The sequence below is a fragment of the Alligator mississippiensis genome, chromosome 4, assembly GCF_030867095.1.
Source record: "Alligator mississippiensis isolate rAllMis1 chromosome 4, rAllMis1, whole genome shotgun sequence".
Lineage (NCBI taxonomy): Eukaryota > Metazoa > Chordata > Crocodylia > Alligatoridae > Alligator > Alligator mississippiensis.
Window position 1 is genome coordinate 65,181,466 of NC_081827.1, and position 19,447 is coordinate 65,200,912.

At 43.4% G+C, this 19,447-nt stretch overlaps 1 protein-coding gene across 3 annotated transcripts in view; it reads right to left on the minus strand.

The window, feature by feature from the left end:
* PPM1H (protein phosphatase, Mg2+/Mn2+ dependent 1H) overlaps positions 1-19,447 on the minus strand; it is a 223,040-nt gene that overhangs the window by 88,626 nt on the left and 114,967 nt on the right. For all 3 annotated transcript variants that reach the window (XM_014595899.3, XM_019493020.2, XM_019493011.2), the window contains exon 3: positions 10,545-10,889. In XM_014595899.3, coding sequence (XP_014451385.1) covers positions 10,545-10,889 — 345 coding nt within the window. The remainder of the gene's footprint in view (positions 1-10,544; positions 10,890-19,447) is intronic.

Here is a 19,447-nt window from a genome sequence, read left to right on the forward strand (position 1 = left end):
AAATTCGTCTGAGGAAAAGCACTGCAACAAAAGCCATCCATGACAGCTGCAATTTAGTTGAAAATCTGCAGAGATGATACAGCCCAGACACCATTCTTTGTTTCCTACTAATTTCAAAAAAGGGAGGTGTTCTTGGACATCAGAGAGGAAGCACCACTGTTACACAGTTTCAATAGGACTTGGCAACTATCCCTAGGCAGGTTAAGAGAGGGTATGTATTGCATTGATAATAGTGTCTGTCACGAATAATAAGATTCTGTGCAGTTCAGTATATATAGGGCCCAATCCCATTTGTTCCAAGAATAAAGTAAACTGGCTGGTGTTGTGGCAGGCACAGCAGATGGAAACACAGTACTACCCAATGAGGCCATCCTCTGACCAATATCTGAATTGCACTTTGGTTTTTTCTTACATTTCTACAATATGCTCTTTCAAATCAAAGTTGAGAAAGAAAACTTAAAGGAAATCAAACACTACAGCTCCTTTGGTCAGACATATAATAGACAAATGTGCATCTGCATTTGTAAGACAATGTTAAGCCCTTCCCATCATTTTCTCATACTTAAAACTGCACAGAGCAGTCCAAGGGGAGCAGAAATTTCTAACCATCAAAATTATTTTAACACACAAATGTTAAAGTAGATTTTCAAGGGCACGTCCAAGTCTTCGGAAAAGGCCCCATTCCATCACTGTTGTTGATGATCCTTTGAAAATCTGACACGGAATACCTGTTTTCTTATCCATTCACAACTCTCATACATGTTTGGGTGCTGTCAAATAGTGTTTCTTTTCAGAGGACTTGGAGCACATATAAGGGGGAAGAGGAGGGATAATTACATAGAACCTGATTTTTGGAGGCACTAAGCACTTGAAGCATCCATTGACTTAAGTTGGAGCTGTGGTCACTAGTTACTTCTAAGAATCTAATCCTCTACTGATGAAGAACATAACAAATGCTGTAAGAAGATAATGAAAGGAGATGGCTATATTTTCACCTTACCAACCATGACATAACCTGTTCAGCCATCTGTACTTGCAGGGCCACCTTCCCTTCAAAGCTCAGTCTTACTACTATGTCTAGCCACAGAATATGCAGTGCTCTGCTGAATTGAAGATGCATGCAATTCATCACCAACCTTAGTAGATGAGGCATTTATAATTTATAAAAGAAATGGCTCTCCTATTTTGCAACATTTGCAAGTAAAGAGAAAAAAAAAAAAATCAAGCCCCACCTACCACTTCTCAAAGCAGAAATCTTATTCCCCAGCAATACTATAGAAAACTGCTTTTGTTAGTATCTGTAGGTTTTGTTCTGCAACTCGCATTATTTTAATGGAGAATCCAATGGCTAAATCTTGGTGGGCTACTTGAAAAATACCTCACAGCTTATATTGTGCAGTGAGAGAAGTGTAGAATTCTCCACTGGACAATGCCACTGAAGCACCAACAAGACCAACAGCTGCAAAAGAAAGTCTATGTACAAAAAAAATCCTAAATCCCTTCTCTGGAAAAAATGACTTCAATACAAACTTGTACTTCACTACCTTGTACATCTTCAACCGTAATAGGTAAACCTGTCATTGGATCTCTGAATCCATCTCACTCAAAGGAAGCTGCCTGTACCCCTTACAGCTGAGCTATGTTGTAAGGATAAACAGTCTTGTGTTGCTGAACTTCATCCTGCTAAGGAGAAATTCAGGCTCCAGCCTGCAGTTTGAATCTGCATCTTATATGGCTGGTGAAGGTCAGCATAGACATACAGGGCTCATCTGTGGAACAGATTTCCAGCATTAATGGCATTTCTGCAGTCTGTGCTCAGGAAACAGCTGAGCAATCACTCAAGGTTGACAGTTTCAATAAGATCTTCCATTTTAGGGCACATTGTTGAAAAGTTTTGGATGAGTAACTTGCTGTGTCTCAGTGGCTCAGATATCTGTGATCCTTGTCACACCAACAGGAGATCTGGGTTTGCCATAGCAACTGCAAGTAGTTGCACCAGTCAGTGATCTCTTTTTGTCAACAGATGAAGCTCTGATGGTGATGTGGATCCTATTCAACCTGTCAGCTCCCTTTCCTATCATTGATCACAGTATATTACTTGGCTTGTTTGTGACACCTAGTGGGGAAGAGATGAAGCTGCTCTCAGTGGCTATGTTTTTTTATTTTTTTTCTTGGAGAAGTCACAGAGTCTCAGGGATCCGAGTTTCCCATTTCCCACGGAAAAACAGAAAAAATGATGGACTTTCCTGTTTAACTGAGAAAAATGCAGATTTTTCATTTTAACAGAGAAACACACAGCTTTTGCTCTTTTGCAAAGAGCTGTCTGCAGGCTGGCAGAGTTCCAGCCTGCAAGGGGCTGGGGGGAGTGGGGGGAAGGTGGTCAGGCAGGGGATGCCATGTACATGCACATGGCCACTAGGCAGCCTGGCAAGCAGCTCCCCCAGGTAAGTCTAGCTGGGGAGGGGGGAAGGGGGAGGACAGGAAGTGAGTTGAGCTGCACTGGGGCTGCTGCCCAGCTGGACAGTGAGCAGGGCTTGAGGCTTGGGGCCAGAATACGCAGCCGCAGGGCCCAGGCAGGGAGAGTGACAGAGCTGCGGGTGGCTCATCCGGGGGGTGGGGGGGAAGCTGGCTCCCCACCACTGCACATGCTCCCAGGGGGCATGTGTCCTCCAGATCTGTGTGCAGGGCAGGCTGCCCGCTGTGGGCTTGGGGTTCCCCACTCTGCTGCCCTCCCTCCAGGGCCTCTGCAACCTGGTAGGCACAGCAAAGCAGAGCAGGGCTGTGTGGGAAAGCTTGTTGCAGTCGATATAACCCCACGCCTCCACCCCCACTGCTCCACGGTGGGCAGGAGGTGTATCAGGGCACATGCCGCCCTGCTCCCCTGGGAGTGCGCACAGCGGCAGGGAGCTGGCCTCCCCTGCCCAAGCCCACAGCAGGCAGCCCCCACCCCTTGCCCTCCTCCCAGGCTGTGCTCTGGCCATCTGGCCTGTGGGGGTGGGGGAGCTGTGCTCCCCACTTGAGCCACAACAGCTGCCGCCTCCTGTGGGCAGCAGGCAGGGCTCAGGCACCTGGGTCCCTGGTTCTGTAGCCCTGGCAGCTTGGGGCCCACTCTGGCAGGGCTGGGGAGGCCAGGGGGCTGTGGGTCGGAGGCAAGGGTTGTGGGGGCTGTGGCTTGGGAATGAGGGTCCTGGACTTGTGTCATGATGAGCTATGGGGCCAGGAGGGGCTCTGATTTTCCATGATAAAACAGCCAAAATCAAATAACAAAATTTATAGGCATTTAGAATGTATATTACTACACTGATTGAGGCACTGGCAGGCTTTTACATTGCTTTAAACTTGTAAATATAACAGTAAAACATTGTGTTCAATTGATACACTCACACACCATTTTAATCACAGATTTTGGGCGTATCAGAGAATTTGAACTGTTTATCAAAACCAGGATCCCTGGTAAAAGTAGACAACTGGTTCTCTACCCTAAGGGATCTTATTTGACAGGCTGCAGGGCTCAATCACATCAGCCTTCTTGTTTAGCACATGCAGCAAGAGTTGCAGGGTCCTCAGCATGTTAAACGCTACATTATAGAGGCCCAACACAGTACGCGACTGAAACTGGGATGCAGACATGGGCAAGCTAGCTAATATTCAGTCCAGAAGATACTATGGTCAGGATGGCAGGCTGTGGAAAGCGGCAATAGATTATAGCAGATATTGCATTAACTCCTTTCCTGAGGTACCTTGTGGGCTTTTTCTTGCCTAACATCACAAAATTGGAATGTTATATTATCATTTACTGTTATAGAACATTATAGCAGTAAAGTAAGACAGCTGTTTTCCAGCGACACTCTTCTACAAGTTTGTGACCTTCACTCCAAGGAATAATGGCCATTAGTTGTTTAAAAGCAGGTTCAGGCTGGACATCAGAAGACACTATTTCACAGTCAGGGCGGCTAGGATCTGGAACCAACTTCCAAGGGAAGTGATGCTGGCTCCTACCTTGGGGTTCTTTAAGAGAAGACTTGACAATTACCTAGCTGGGGTCATATAAGCCCAGTTCTCTCTCCTGCCCAGGGCAGGGGGGCGGACTTGAAGATTTACTTAGGTCCCTTCCGACCCTACATCTATGAACCTATTGTATATAGATCTTACTATTGTTTTTTGCAGCTTTGCCACATCAGTGTTGCACTTAAAGTACATCTTGAAGAGGAGTTACCTAAAATACTTTTGGAAACAGAAGCTGATGCAGAATACATCCATTTATCTGTAAAGTTGAATGTCTCTCTATGGTATGGGTGTATCATGAAGAAGATCTGTTCCCTCATGGTGTTTCAGGTATTGTTTTGCTCTGTAAGTGGCTTAGAATTGTAAAAGACTATCTGTGCACCTAAAATAATGCACTGTTAAATCAGCTGAAAAGCTTTAAATTAGGTCCAGCTCCCACTCTCCCCATCCTGCTCTCTCTCTTAAAAAAATAAAATAGAGAGAGAGAGAGAGACTGCTAATATGATGTTATGAAGAAGAGCTCCTCATCACTCTAAAATAGTCCAACTCTGTTAACCCTTGGGACATACTGCAAAGTCCATTGATTTGCTAGCACTTTTGAGAAGGATTAAGGATACGGGTGGATGCACCTTTCAAGAATGTGTGTATGAGGAGTATTAGATTTTTATGTAGACATGTTGAGCACAAGTATCTAACCTGTAGCATCTGATCAAAAAGATGAAGCAGGAGGGTACTCATACTGATCAGATGCTGTCAAGATGTCAGCTAGGGACAAGGAAGAGACAGATGACCTTGATTATGTACATCCCACATTTTAAGTAGTGCTATAATGAGCCACAGAGACATTTTATTATGTTGCAATATATAATCTGTATAACACTAATTTTAACACTGCACATCTTTGGCAACTTGAACAAGGAAGAAGATGACAGCAAAGCAAAATGCATCTGGATGAAGATGAAAAGTGAAAGATGCAGCACTGATATAACAAAAGGGATTTATTATAGGCCACCTAACCAGGAAAAAGTGGTGAATGAGGCACTCTTTGAGCAGATGAGAGATCTATCCAAAAACTATGGGATGGTACTGATGGGAGATTTCAGTTTTCTGGACACCTGCCGGAAGAACAATGCAGCTAAACATAAAATGTAAAGCTGGTTCCTAACTTATGTGGAGGACAACTTTCTCTCCCAAAAATTGGAGGAATAACTAGGATCATCTATCTTGGATCTTGTCCTGTCCAACAGGGAAGAATTGATGAAGGATATGAAGGTGATGGATAATTTAGGAGGAAGAGATTATCAGACAATAGAATTCCAGATCCTGAGACAGGGAGAAAAGTGAGGTCAGCAAAATTAGGAAAAACTTAGATTTCAAAAATGCTGATTTCATCTTACGCAAGGAGTTAATAGGCATGGTGTCATGGGAGGATAGAGTGAAGGATAAAGGTACCCAGGAGGGCTGGGAGCTTCTAAAGTGCACAGTTTTGGCTGCAATGTTGGAAGGCAAAAAAGAAAATGGCCTAACATGATGGAAGCACAAGAAGAATGGCAAGAGACCAGTGTGGCTGCACAAGGAGCTTCTAAAATGGCTCAAACGCAAAAGAAAAGCTGACAGGCAATGTAGGAATGGGCAAGTCACCAAGGAAGTACACCAAAAAACATCAAAAACCTGCAGGAATAAAATCAGGAAGGCAAAGATAAAGAAGGGAGGTGATGCTCTCCCCTACCTTGGGGGTCTTGAAGAGAAGGCTGGATAGGCATCTAGCTGGGTCATCTAACCCCAGCACTCTTTCCTGCCTAGGCAGGGAGTTGGACTCAATGATCTGTTGAAGTCCCTTCCAACCCTAGCATCTATGTATCTATGTATGTATCTATGTAATGAGCTGCATCTGGCAAAAGAAGTTAAGGACAAGAAGAGGTTCTATAAGTATGTTAGCCAGAAAAGAATGATGAAGCAAGCTGTGGGTCCTCTGTTAACAGGCCATGGGGAACTCCTAACCGAAGATACAAAGGAGTATCTACTCAACAGCTACTTTGCCTGAGTCTTCACAAAAAAAATTAAGCTGCAGCCAGATGTCTAATAAGGATTAGCTGGATAAGGAAGTGGGCAAGATGAAGGACAAGAGAAAGAGACAGTCAGAGAGCTTTTGCTGGGTCTGAATTAATTACAAATCAGCAGGGCCAAATGGACTTCATCCCAGGGTACTGAAGGAACTGGCAGAGGAGATCTCGAAGCCTTTGGCAATGATCTTCATGAAATTATGGGAGATGAGCCAAATACCAGAGGACTGGAAAAGGGCCAACATTATGTCCCTCTTTAAAAAAAACCAAGGAGGAGGACCCAGGTAACTACTTACCAGTTAGCCACACTTCAATACCTGTGAAGTTAATGGAGTATATTTTAAGGAAGGCCATTTGCAAACAACTCGAGCAGGAAAGGCTGATCCCAAGCAGCCAGAATGTATTTATAAAAAACAAATCATGTCAAGCAAACTTGATCTATTTCTTTGAGAAAGTAACAGTACTTGGGTGGATGAAGGAAATGCTATGTATACAGTGTATCTGGATTTCAGAAAGGCTTCTGACAAAATCCCACACGACCTTTTCATAAACCAGGGGTGGGCAATTATTTCGGCTGGAAGGCTGCTTAACAAGTTTTGGTGAACTGCCGAGGGCCACAACAGTAGCTCTGCCCCTTGACACCATCTTGGGCACTGGAAGTCCCACCCGCTGGTCCCTGACCTTTGACACCAGAAGTCCAGTTCCCTTACCCCGGAAGCACTCCTTTTGGGAAGAGAGGTTTGGCACCTTAAAACCAGAAAAAACAAACAAACTAATCTTCTACTTTAAAAACAAAACAAAACCCCCCCAAACATCTACTATAATTTTTATTTTATTTAATAAAATATTTTTGTCCCAATTTATGCGTGCTTGCATAGTGTATCTAGAAGCAATTATGTAACAGCTCAAAATACAATCTTAATCTTGTATATTGTGTGGGGGGAGGGTAAGAGGGTGCATGTGTGGGGGTATGATTAGGGAGTGGTGGTGTGTATGGAGGGGTGTGGGGGTATAGGGTATGTGGCTGGGATGGTGACTGTGGGAGTATGTGCAGGGCCTGTGGGAGGGTGCAGGTGTGTATGTGTGGGGGAAGGGGTCCTTGGGGTCCCCTTCCCCCACTCCCTTGGAGTGTGCAATTCCCTGGAGCTGCATGTGGCAGCACTGAGTGGGGCCAGCCCTGTGCAAGTGGGGCCTGCCCATAGTGCAAGTCCCTGGCCCTGCCCTGGTGGGAGCCATGGGGTGACCAGGCAAAAGCTCTTCCAGGTAGAGGTGTCTTGTTTCTAGCACCCCCCAGCTCAGGGCTGCTGGCTTTCAGAGGGGCAGCCCAGGGCCAGGGCTTCCAGAGGGCCCTGTAGGCCAGAGGGAATTGCCTGGTGGGCCGGATCCAGCCCACGGGCCATATTCCCTTCTCCCCCCGCCGGGTCATAAACAAATTAGAGAAATCTGGGCTAGATAAAACTTTTCTAAGGTGGATAGATCAGTGGCTCAATAGCCACAAGCAAAGGCTAATGATTAACAAAGGGTCCATGTCAGAATGGCAGAAGGGTTTTAAATGGAGTCCCACAGAGGCCTGTCCTGGGCCTGGTGCTGTTCATCATGTTTTATTAGTGGTTTAGATGCTGGCATAGAAAACTTCTTGAGTAAGTTTGCAGATGACACAAAACCAGAAAGGATTATGAACATGTTAGAGGATACAAGCACAATTCAGAAGGATCTCAACAGATTGGACAAAAATGCAAGGTACTATAACCTTAGGAGGAATAATCAAAAAACACAAATATAAAATGGGTGACACTTGGCTGGACAGCAGCACTATAGGAAAGGACTTGGGAGTCTTGGTAGACCACAGACTCAATACAAGTCAGCAGTGTAATGCAGCTACACAAAAGGCAAACGTGGTTTTGGGATGCATCTAAAGAAGTACCAGGTGCAAGACCCAGGAGGTGACAGCACATCTACTTGGCACTGGTTGGGCCTCATTTGGAGTACTGTGTCCTAGGTTCCACATTTTAAAAGTGATGTAGAGAGGTTAGAGAGGGTCCAGAGGCAGGCAACAAAGATGATATAGGGCTCAGAAAGCAAGTCATACGACAGGAGGTTGAAGGAGCTAGGCTGAAGGAGCTAGGAGTTCAGCTTGTGGAAAAGGCACTTAAAGGGGACATGATAGCAGTCTTCAAATACTTCAAAGGGCTGCCATATAGAAGGAAAGCACCTTTTTTCTCTTGCTGCAGAGAGGATGCAGACCAATGCCTTGAAGTTGCAGCAAAGTAAGTTAGATTGGATATCTGGAAAAATATCTTCACTTAGAACAGTGAGGAGTGGAAACAACTGCCTAGGGAAATTGTGGACTCTCCATCAGTAGAGGTGTTCAAGATGAGGCTAGACAGCTCCTAGTTGGGGATGATCTAGGCATAGATAGGCCTATGTTCTACTATGAGCATTTTCCATGCTTCTGAGCTTTGCTGGTTGCCCCTCCCCTCCTTTCTGCTACATGTGTCAGGATGTTTTCAAGCCTTCCTCAGAGGCATTGAGTGTTGGCTATAGGCAAAGCTGAGGACTTTGACTAGCGTATGCCAGTGGTCCAATTGAGACCAAAACAAATGGTTCCTGGCTAGAGGGTCTTGCTCCTCCACTCAGGATCGGACCAATTACTATACTTAGTGTCAGGAAGGAATTTTACCCCATTGTCAGATTAGTATACACTCTGGGGGGTTTGCTTTCCTCTGTGGGGAAGAGTGGCATGGCCTTCTATCTGGGATCTCTTCAGCATACATTGACATTTCATAGAAGCAGGATGTTCACTACTCTTGTTGCCCTCTCATTTACCTGTGGCAGATTAGGATGTTAGGTCTGCATTGTGCCAGGCTTGACAGCAGTCTTGTATAGAGTTTACATTATGGTTTGTATGGGACAGTTGGGACAGGGCTGATCTTCCCTCAGGCAAGGGGCTGGACTAGATGACCTCTGGAGGTTCCTTCCAACCCTGCTTCTCTATGATATCTTATATTGTGGTGTAAAATCTGTGTAACACTAATTTTAACACAGCCCATCCTAGGCAACTTGAATGAGTGTGTTTTGTAATAACAAAACAATATTCAAAAGTGTATTTTGCACTGAATATTGCCAATTCTACAATAATCTGTAAAGAGCTGTGTGCTGCTTTGGGGACTGAGAGCATTCTTTGTTGGAATAACTACTGCAGTCTCTAATTAGATGTGTGCACTAAAACTAATTCCCATGTATGAGGAAAAAACATAGCTGACTACCTCTGTACTTCACATTAGCAGCCTGCAAATAAAACCTCTGGGAAACACCCATTTGTTTACAATTTTTAGCATAAAAAGAATGATTTTCCTAAAATGTGTAAGCAAGTAATTTCCAAGGGCCCAATCCCGCAAATACTTACTATCAGGCATAGCCTATACTATTAACTCATAGTCTTTACTATGAGCATTCTCAGGCTGATAATTAAGCAACTAATAGCAACAGCAACTAGTGTTGCCAGGTCCTGACTGCAAAAATCTTATTCTGGGGACAGCCTTTAGGTTTAGGAGGGCTCCAAGAGGCAGCAACAACCCAGGTGCATGGATCCTATTTCCCAGGCTGAGCCTGTGGCTACAGTGAGTCAATAAATTAGCTTTTGATTCATAAGTTGGGGGGGAATTAAACAGTGGCAAGAGTTTGCAGAGCTGGAACACACAAAGCAGAATCCTTTTTATCACTATAAACCCTCAAGAATGAAATCCTAGTCCCACAGAAGTGCATAAAAATGTAACTATTGATATCAGTGGTCCAGGATTTCATCATAAATATCCAGACTACAGGCAAGTGAAATAAGGATGGACTGAATTTTACCCCTACAATGATGGACCAGGGTGCAGAGTGACCATGCAAGTTGCCTCCACTGTCACTGCTCCTTTCCTCATGGGCACTAGGAACAAAGGTCACTGAATCAAGTGCGTTTCCTCTAATCCAGACCACCCTACTGTAAGACGTCCTCCCACATCAGTCTATGGAGGAAGGCTATGAAGACCATGCCTAAGTTTTATTTCTTCTTTAATAAATGAAAATATAGATTTTATGAGTTTATTTAACTATTGGAAGCTGAAATAAACTATTGTGGACATTGACACACTTCCTTTTTTTTTAAGCAAGCTTCTAAAAGCCTCTTTTGTAGGTTGGGCAACAATGTGACAAAGAATGATCCAGCAGCCTGGAACTTAGGAGGCATGGCATTCAATTACATCTGTGTGTGACCTTGGGTAGGTCATATAGACTCAGTTTCTCATCTCCAAAACAGAATAAGGGCTATTATTATCTCCAAAGGAACTGTGAAGATAAGTGCATTAAGATTGTGAAGAGCCCAGATAAATATCTAACTGAAAATTGGAGAACAAGTGAAAAGAAATTCATCTCTTCCAACCTACTTGGCTCATTAAACAAAATAACAAGCAATCAACCTTGGAATATACCTACCATTTCCTTGAATGCACTTTCAATGGCCCCAATAACAAGGCATTCATGCGGTATCTTCTTCTCTGTAAAGAAGCGTGTTGGAGGGGTGCTGGGTGAGCCTGGAGCCCCAACCCCACTACGCAAGGAGGCAGCCCTAGTCAGAGTTCTGCTGTTAGCTGTCATGTTCTCCGGCTCCTCTCCAAGGCAGGTTGGGGGAAGAACTGCACTGTTCTTCATGATGTCCACAATCTCCTGCAGCTGTTCCACAATATGGTGCTGGAGCAGTTTAGATGCTACAACAGCTGCCCCAGATCCAGCATGTCCATCAAACAGTGACCAGTAGTGTAAATGCATGCCATCTGTGTCCTGGTTATGTGCAAAAAGAGAAAAATCACAAAGTATGCAGTTAGCAGTGTTGCTAGGCCTCTTGACACCACCAGCAGTACAGCTATTTACACTTCATTAAGAAGATTTAACCTTCCCTGCATATTCCTTTCTGGAAAGAATTATTTCATGCTATTATGGTTAGAACCGATAAACTTTCAGTCTTCCTCATACTTCAGCCACTCTGACCAGGAAGCAGTAGAGAGACTAGTTTGATGTCAGTTCAGTTCTGGCCTTCTCTTGCTTGAGACTAGTTGGCCACATGTTGCAGCGCTTGATGTTTCTGTGACACAGTTTATACATTAGGAATCAGACTGAGGTCCCCAACCAGCCAGCTCGAAATATGTGATATTTGGTCACAGCAATATGGCCTGATTTCAGACTGGTAATGATAATACAAAAACTATGCAGCAGGGCTTGAAAAAATTCACTAAAACACTTACTAGCCAACCACTAAAAAATAAAGACCAGAGGCTAGTTGCAATGTTACCAATACATTGCCCTTAGAAAAACCAGACCCCCCCCACCCCTGCACCTGCCTTACAAATTGCAGGCAGGTGAAAGGAAAGTAGTTCTTTCCACAGTAATGTCTTAAGCAGGTGTTTCGTGACAACAGTGAATGAATGACAGTGCTTGATAAATCTGATGCCTTTCAAGGAAGGCTAGGTAAAGTCCTGTTATCATTTCACTGTAGCAAGGGAATTGCTATGAGCAGTGGTATTACCTACTTGTAGACTCAGGAAAACAGTAGGGCTTTCATTCACATTTGAAAAATTATTGTGTCAAGCATAGGGGCTAGAAACTAAAGGCCTGATTCATAACTGTGTCACTCATAACATATGTTGATGCAATGACATTGGAATAAATCCAGAACTGAATCAAGAGTATTCATTCATTTAGCAAATAAAAAGGTTGAAGTCTGTAAAAATTAACTAAACTTAATGCCAAGTCCCTACAGCCCTGCCATGTGCCCCTAGTGGCTGGGCAGATCCAGCACTAAAGTTAATGTCATTAATGCACTTTAGCCAATTGTGCCAAAATTTGATACCTGCATTCACAGGTATCCAATTTAGGAGCGAGTAGCTTAATTTCGCCATTTGTAATGCACATCAAGGGTGCACACGTGTAGATACGCACCTGTAAAGCTCATTAAATTAGGCTAATGTGTATTAATTTGTCTCATGTAGACATGTCCTAAGAGTATGTATTTTAGATCAGAAGTTCCTTAGTATGCCTGTCAACACAGTAGTATATCACACATACACTACAGGTACCTGAAAATAGCAAGAACAAAAAAAACATGTTAGGATTCAAGTTGAAATGGAAGGAAGAGCAATGCAGGACTAATGAGAACATTACTGAGTTCTATCACTCATTTTATCACATTGTCTACAGCACTATTTCATTCCAATTTAGATTTTAAATTTTCATTGTAGAGAAATATGTCCTGGATCTTAAATCCCTGCTACTTCTGTCAATTTATTTTATAATTTTATGGAATCAATCTCTTTTGGTTCAGTTTAGATGCTGATGGGTATGATCTGGTATACACTTTCATACATTCACATCCTTCTTCATTTTCCCTAGACAACATGGTAAAGTAAGACACATTTTCAATCGCTCTCATTTTAAACCAGAGATATTCCAGTAAAAACATACAGCAATAGGAAATTCTAAATTAAGGGTGAGATTTTCAAAGATAAATTGTGCTCCTATATCACTTCGGCACATTTGAAAATCCCATCCCAAGATCCTCACTCAGGAAAGCACTTCAGTGTGTGCTTAACTACAGGGATAGCTAACATTCTCTATCTCACTGAAATAAAGACATTCTCTCTCTTTTTGAAATAAAGACCTAGACCAATAGGTTAAGCTGACAAAGTTTTTATTTTGTTTAACAGACATGCACAGTAAATGACATTGACTTTCTTTAGTCTTTCAAAAGAGGTTAAAAAAAATCCCTCCCTGAACAATAGGCCAGCAGGGGACCATTGTACCACTGAAGTCCTGTATCCTTCATGCTGGCCCACTGTACAAAGGATGAGATTTACCAAGAGGCCACATCCACACAGGCAGGGACACGTGGTTGCCATGGTGAAGAAAGCAACACACATTTGTGCCACTGCTTTTTGCCCAGGTGCACACTCCTGAACATGGGATTAGTGTGAGGAAAAATGCTCTGGATAGGGTAGGGGAGGCTGGGGCCAGCACCTGGGGTCACGGGGGCCTCGTGGTGCTCCAGCAGCAGCAATCCAAACGTGCAAAGCCTGGCTGGCAGCCAGAGCATGGCCCTGGCTGGCCAGTCTCCAGTTCCAGGTGACACTTGCTGTAGCCACATGGGCCACCCCATATTTTTCTGATACAGGTTTTTTTGACATTGGTATCTCCCACTGCAAGCTAGCAGCATGGTCAATGCCTGCATATGCGGCGCATGCAGTTTGTGATGCTGCAAGACGCATGTGTGTGCTGGTCTGGGTGTGCCCTCAGTGAGCATTGAGTTGAAAAAACACTTAAGATACAAATCATGTTAAAGGGGATTTCTCCACTGAAAAGCAAGTGTCTTAGATAATCTTGCTGAGTCACAAATTAATGTGTTAGGAAAAAGAAGTCAATCTGAGCTAACAAATCCCAGTGTTGGCATAAATTCTCCTCTTTGCAACATTATATATCTGTGTACCATTGTCAATTTCTGTGATTCAACATCCTGATGAAGTGTGCTGCTGAAATTAATGTTTTGTTATTAATATTAATGCTGCTTTAATGAAAAGCACATTTCAAGGCATGATTTATTACAATTATGTAAACCTTTATCTTACAATGCCATTTCAAGCTCAACAAGACTCGCAACAAGCATGATCTTCATGAAACATGTTCAAATACACGGTCAACCATGTCATTAATAAAACAGTTATTTGTAGGCAGATGAAGTTTCCCCAAGTCAGAATTCCATCAGTATGAGGGCAACAGTCACTTAACATGTGCTATTCACTTTGATACTAAACTACTCTGAAGAAAAGGAATGTTTTTGTTATTCTGAAGTATTTGGTAGTTTGGGTCTATCCAAACAAAGTGAATTTGAATAGAATCCTTTGCAAAGTTATACAGTTAGGAACTCAGTAGTCCTGACAGATGAGCAATTCGCTGTAAACTTCCACATAACACTGTAGCAAAAACAACTAATGATATTCTTGGGTGCATAAACAGGGGATTTATGAACTGAGTTAGGATGCAATTTTACCTCTACAATGGCTTTCCAAGTATGGGAATCCTGCATCCAGTGCTAGTGTTTTGGTTTCAAATATGTTGAAAAATTGTGCAGAAAAGAGCTACAAAAATTATTTCATGGCTAGCAGAAAAATACTTACAGTAAGACTCTAAACAGATATAACATTTACTCTGGGATAAATTATTTTATCCTGGGGCCAAAATGCAGACATCCATGTCCACTGTCCCAAGATAAATCCTTAGGTATTCTACGTAAGGAGGTAGTAACAGGGATAAAATACCAAGTATTAGGGGCTCTTTATCTAATGGAGAAAGGCAAAACAAAAGCACACTGCTGGAAGATAAAGCTAAATTCCGAATTTGAGACAAATTTTACCAGTGAAAAAAAGCACATGGATTACTTGCTGCCCAAAAAATTGTTTGTTCTCTTTTGGGGGGAGGGGAGAGAGATATTTGACAATATATATATTGACAACAAATATGAACATCTCAAACCAAAATATATCCTGTGAAAACCGAAGCAATTTGATTCAAAATAGTGCCACCATGCCTCAGAGCTGTAGGTCAGGTTACTTGTTCTCTTGTACAGGCTGCATTCTCTGACCAAATATTCCCTTCCATAACAGACTATAGTAGAAATCTTATGGTATGCCATTACCTTACCTATAGGGAAGAAAGTGGTGCAACATGGAAGACAGTCTGGCTGGACAGCCTGGCCCACAGAGATTAGAAGCGTAAGGCATCTGTGTTATGCTTCCCATAAAGTTTAGTTTTGAATCAAAGTATTTCTATTTTCAATATTTCAGTTTTTGATACTTGACAAAAAAGTAAAATTTCCACGGAAAATTTAAAAGAAAGTTATGTCCATGGAAATGTTCAGAGGGATAAATCTCTATTTTCTGACCAGCATGAACCCAAACTTTACAGCAGGGGCAGGCAATTATTTTGGGTTGAGGACAACTTAACGAGTTTTGGTGAGCTACTGAGGGCTGCATGGGTAGTCCCATCCCTTCAGAGTTGCCTCGCCCCCTTGCTGCCATCTTGAAACTGGAAGTCCTACCCCAACCCCTGATCTTTGCCTCGGAAGTCCCTCCCCTTGCCCTTCCCCCCAAATACTCCTGGGGGAGGCGGTTGCCACTTTAGAACCAGAAAAAAAACACTAAAAGTCAAACACCTACTATAACATATTTTAAGTTTGATTACAAAAAATATTTTTGTCATGGTGTGCATGTGTGTGTGTGAGAGAGAGAGAGAGAGAGAGAGACTGCATAATAACTCAAAAATAAATGCTTAGTTTTGTATATTGTGTGGTGTGTGCATGTCTGTGTGGCAGGATTATGGGGGGATGCGGGGTGTTTAGATGTGGGGAGTTGGGGGGCAGGGTGTGAGAGAGGGTGGGGGGTGTGGGGACCCCCCCATGGTGCAGCAGCAGGCGGGTTGCTCCGGGCACAGGCACCCGGCAGGGTGCAGCTCCAGCCAGCACTGCTGTCCGTATTACTGGCACTCCCTGCCACTCACACACAGTCCCTGCACTAGCACAGCAGGGAGGGAAGCCCCACATGCTGGAGCCAGCTGCCTTCACTGCTGGGGCTATGCAGCACTGGAGAGTAGCCCTGCCAGCTAAAGCCCATTGCTTTACCCGCCAGGGCTGAACTTCAGGGAAGGGATGCCCCAGGTGCCTTCCCCCGAGAGGCAGGAAAGACGGACAGCTTCAGGCCACTGGGCTTCTCTTCAGTGCTGCGCAGCCCCAGCAGAGACGGTAGCTGGCTCAAATACATGTGGCTTCCCTCCCTGCTGCTCGCAAGTAGCAGGAAGTCCCGGCGATATAGGCAGCTGCATGGAATCTGCGTCTCATGCTGTGATGTGCAGAGATGGCCCAAGCTGTGCCCTGGCCTGCTGTTGCGCCATGGGAGGAGTGTGTGTGGGGGGGGGGGGATCCCCACACCCCCCCACCCTCCCTCACAGCCACCCACTGCCCATCCCAGCTCTGTGCTGTCGCCGACTCCTGGCACACAAAGCTTTTGGTTTAGAGGTGATAGCTTTTCTTAGACCAACTAAATAGTAGCAAAGAAATTCCTTTCTTTGCAAGTTTTCAGGCGCACACACCCTTCATCAGGCTGAGGAGAATTCGAAGACTGTAAAAGTCCTCCTAGGTAGAAAATAAAATTCATTTTACACAAGGGAGATAGAGGCTGGAAGTCATTAGCACTTGTACAGATACATCCATTTGTAGCAGACTGTTTTCTGTCTCTCCCTGTTTTGTAGGTTTTGCATACTTTAGTTCTATCTCACCATTTCATTTGTTCTTGCCATTTCAAGCTTTTGTTTATTGTTGAAAGGTTTTGGCACCTCTGAGGGGAGGTGTGAAAAGGTCAGTGTAAGGCAGATAGGAGAAAAGCAATTGCTCAACCTGATCTAGAGATGGGAAAATCAACTTTCTGTGCAATAAGTGTGCTGTGTATTCACACATTTTATTCAGTGGAAATCACAAAACAAAATAATCTTACCTGTTGAGTTGCCAGAGCACTTGTCTGAGAACAGTTAGATAGTTAGATTTTTTTTGCAGAGAAGGTAGGCCCACAGTTCAAAACCATTTTAAAAAATTGGTTTTAAAAAGGTCAATTTGGCATTTAGCAAATTTTCCCAACAAGATGGTTTTTTTATTTGATAATTTCAGTTTATCAAAATAAGAGAGAAAAAATTCACTACAGAAAAGTCAACAGTTTGACAGGGCCATGAATTGGGATGTGGACAGCTGAGATTCAAGCCCATGCTTAATTCAGGGAAGGAACCTGTCCACCTTCCAAAGTCCAGATAACTTCCTAACCTTCAAACTACTGGATATCGTGGCGCACACATATGTTCCTGCATGTGCATATTTCTCACGCTCGTTTTTCATATAGAAAAGTTCTGTTCCACCCTGATGTATTACAAGATGTTTTATAATTTCCACAGGCCTGAAAAAACAATTCCCACACAATAGGGCTATTCTCTAAAATAAATCTTTTAAGATTGCCTCCATTTTATTATCTAGCTAGTCAGATTGGAAAATGTCTATCAATTAACTGTACTGACATAGATTCTTGATTCTCTTCTGTTGTTTTCTTTTAAACATGGATAGTTATACAGAGGCCTGGATAGATACCAGAGAAATAAAACCTACATAGCTTTCTCACTGCACTGAATCCCACTTTCCATTTCTACTCTGCTGGGAAGTTTAATCAGCTTTAGGTGCCTCTGCTCTTGGATCTGGCTTGAGCAGCAGACTTCTGTTTTTGTAACTAAGATAAATGAATTGTGACCTTTTAAAAGTGTGCAGGCTTTAGGGATTGGCTTTGTTGTTTTTGTTCACAGCACAGCAATGGAAGAGGAATCATGTCAGAGACTACAGATGGGTACACCATTACAGCTTGAATAAATCACAGAATATCACAGTCCCCCTTTTATAGCCTAAAGCAATATATAGTTTGGTTTAAAATACCAGACAGGATAGTCATCACTTTTCCATTACAAACCTGTTAACCAACAGCAGGTAGAAACTGTTATAGTTAGATATCCAAGCCCAGGTTTTACACCTGGTAAACAGGTAGGTAGTTATGTATCTAATAAGAACGACCAAAAAGTACAATAAAGTTCAGACAAAATTCCCCCCCCCCCCCACCCTTCACCCCACCTCCAAGGCAAACTGTACCTGCAAAAGGCAGGGTGAGACAATGAAGATGCAGGCCTTAGGTCAGATGATAAATATAGAACTGGGCCAGTGGCTACCTTCCCCCAACAAGCACCTGACACACATTCATGTCTCCCTTACTACTTGGAGGAGGTCTTGTTGTGCAAAATTACACAACAATGTCCTCCCAGTTTTTAAAAACTAAATGGGATAAGTGACACTGCACTATGAACAACACATCAAAATTATAGTGTATCATGATACAGTAATATTGTCATTAACTAATTAGAAAGCTGTAATAGTATATCATGTACCCTGATACGCCAACTCCCTTGGCAATATTCTGGCACAACATAATAGGTTGAAATTTGTTTCATTTCTTTAACTGACTCAAGTACTGATTGTCAAAGCACACCCCATCCCCCAGGCTGCTAACTCTATCCTGGATGTGTTATTGGTATAACATTCCTAAATATAAACTATGCAGTCAACACAAAATGTTGTCCAGCTGAGGCCAAATCTAATTCATTAAGTCAAAGGCAAAAATCCTGTTTACTCTGGCATCAGCCTCTTGGAGCATTCTGCCAGTTTGTCATTTTGCCGAGTTTTTAAAATTATAATTATGCTTAATAATGTTAATATCCTTTTTCTGGTTTCCTTGTTTCTCTGTGGAAAGATGTGATCACATATCTGTTCTGTGCTTCTCACCTTCATATTCCTACCATTTCCCCATCCCTCTTCTCCTCCTGGGAAATGCTGATTTAACAGTTCAGCTTTTAAATGAGAAGTCAGGCCCCAAACCAGGTCAGCAATGTCACTGCCCAACCACAGAAAGGGCAGGCAAAATGTTCCTGAGCCTCTGCAGAAATGCTAGGAGGATGTCAAGAATGAAGCAACACTGTTTTTGGGTCTCCTCACCATCAAACCAGGGGGAAGAGCTCAATCTGGAGTTCTCTCGAGAACTGACAGAGGCTGCGAGGGCACAGGACAGGAGTGTCATGGGCGACTTTAATTATCCAGACATCTCTTGGGAGGAACACGTTCCTTCCTGACCTGCATCAAAGAGCTCAGCCCAACTCAGGAGGTGCACAAGCCAACCAGAGGTAACGCTCTCCTAGACTTGGTCTTGGCCAAAGGAGATGATCTGGTGACCAACTTGAGCATAGAGGGCAACCTGGGTGACAGCGACCACAAAACCATCACATTCACTGTCCGTTGCAGGGCAGGCAAATTAGATAGTAGGACTGAAGTTTTGGACTTCAAAAATGAAAAATTTAACAAGCTGAGGGCAATAGTAGGGGAAGTGCTGTGGGACCAGGGACCGAAGGCAAAAAGAGTGCATGACGAGTGGTTGTTCCTTAAGGACATGATCCTTTAAGCACAAAGGAAGTCCAGTCCCATGTGGAGGAAATGTAGCAAAAGGGCTGGGGAGCCCTCTTGGCTAAACAGGGAAATCATGGTCCTCTTAAGAAAGAAAAAGAGGCATACAAGCAATGGAAACTTGGGACAATCCTCCAGGAAGACTATACAACAATGGCCCGCACTTGCAGGGAGCAGATTAGAAAGGCTAGTGCAGCAACTGAATTTAAATTAACAACGGAAATTAAGGACAACAAGAAGTCCTTCTTTAGGTACATAGGGAACA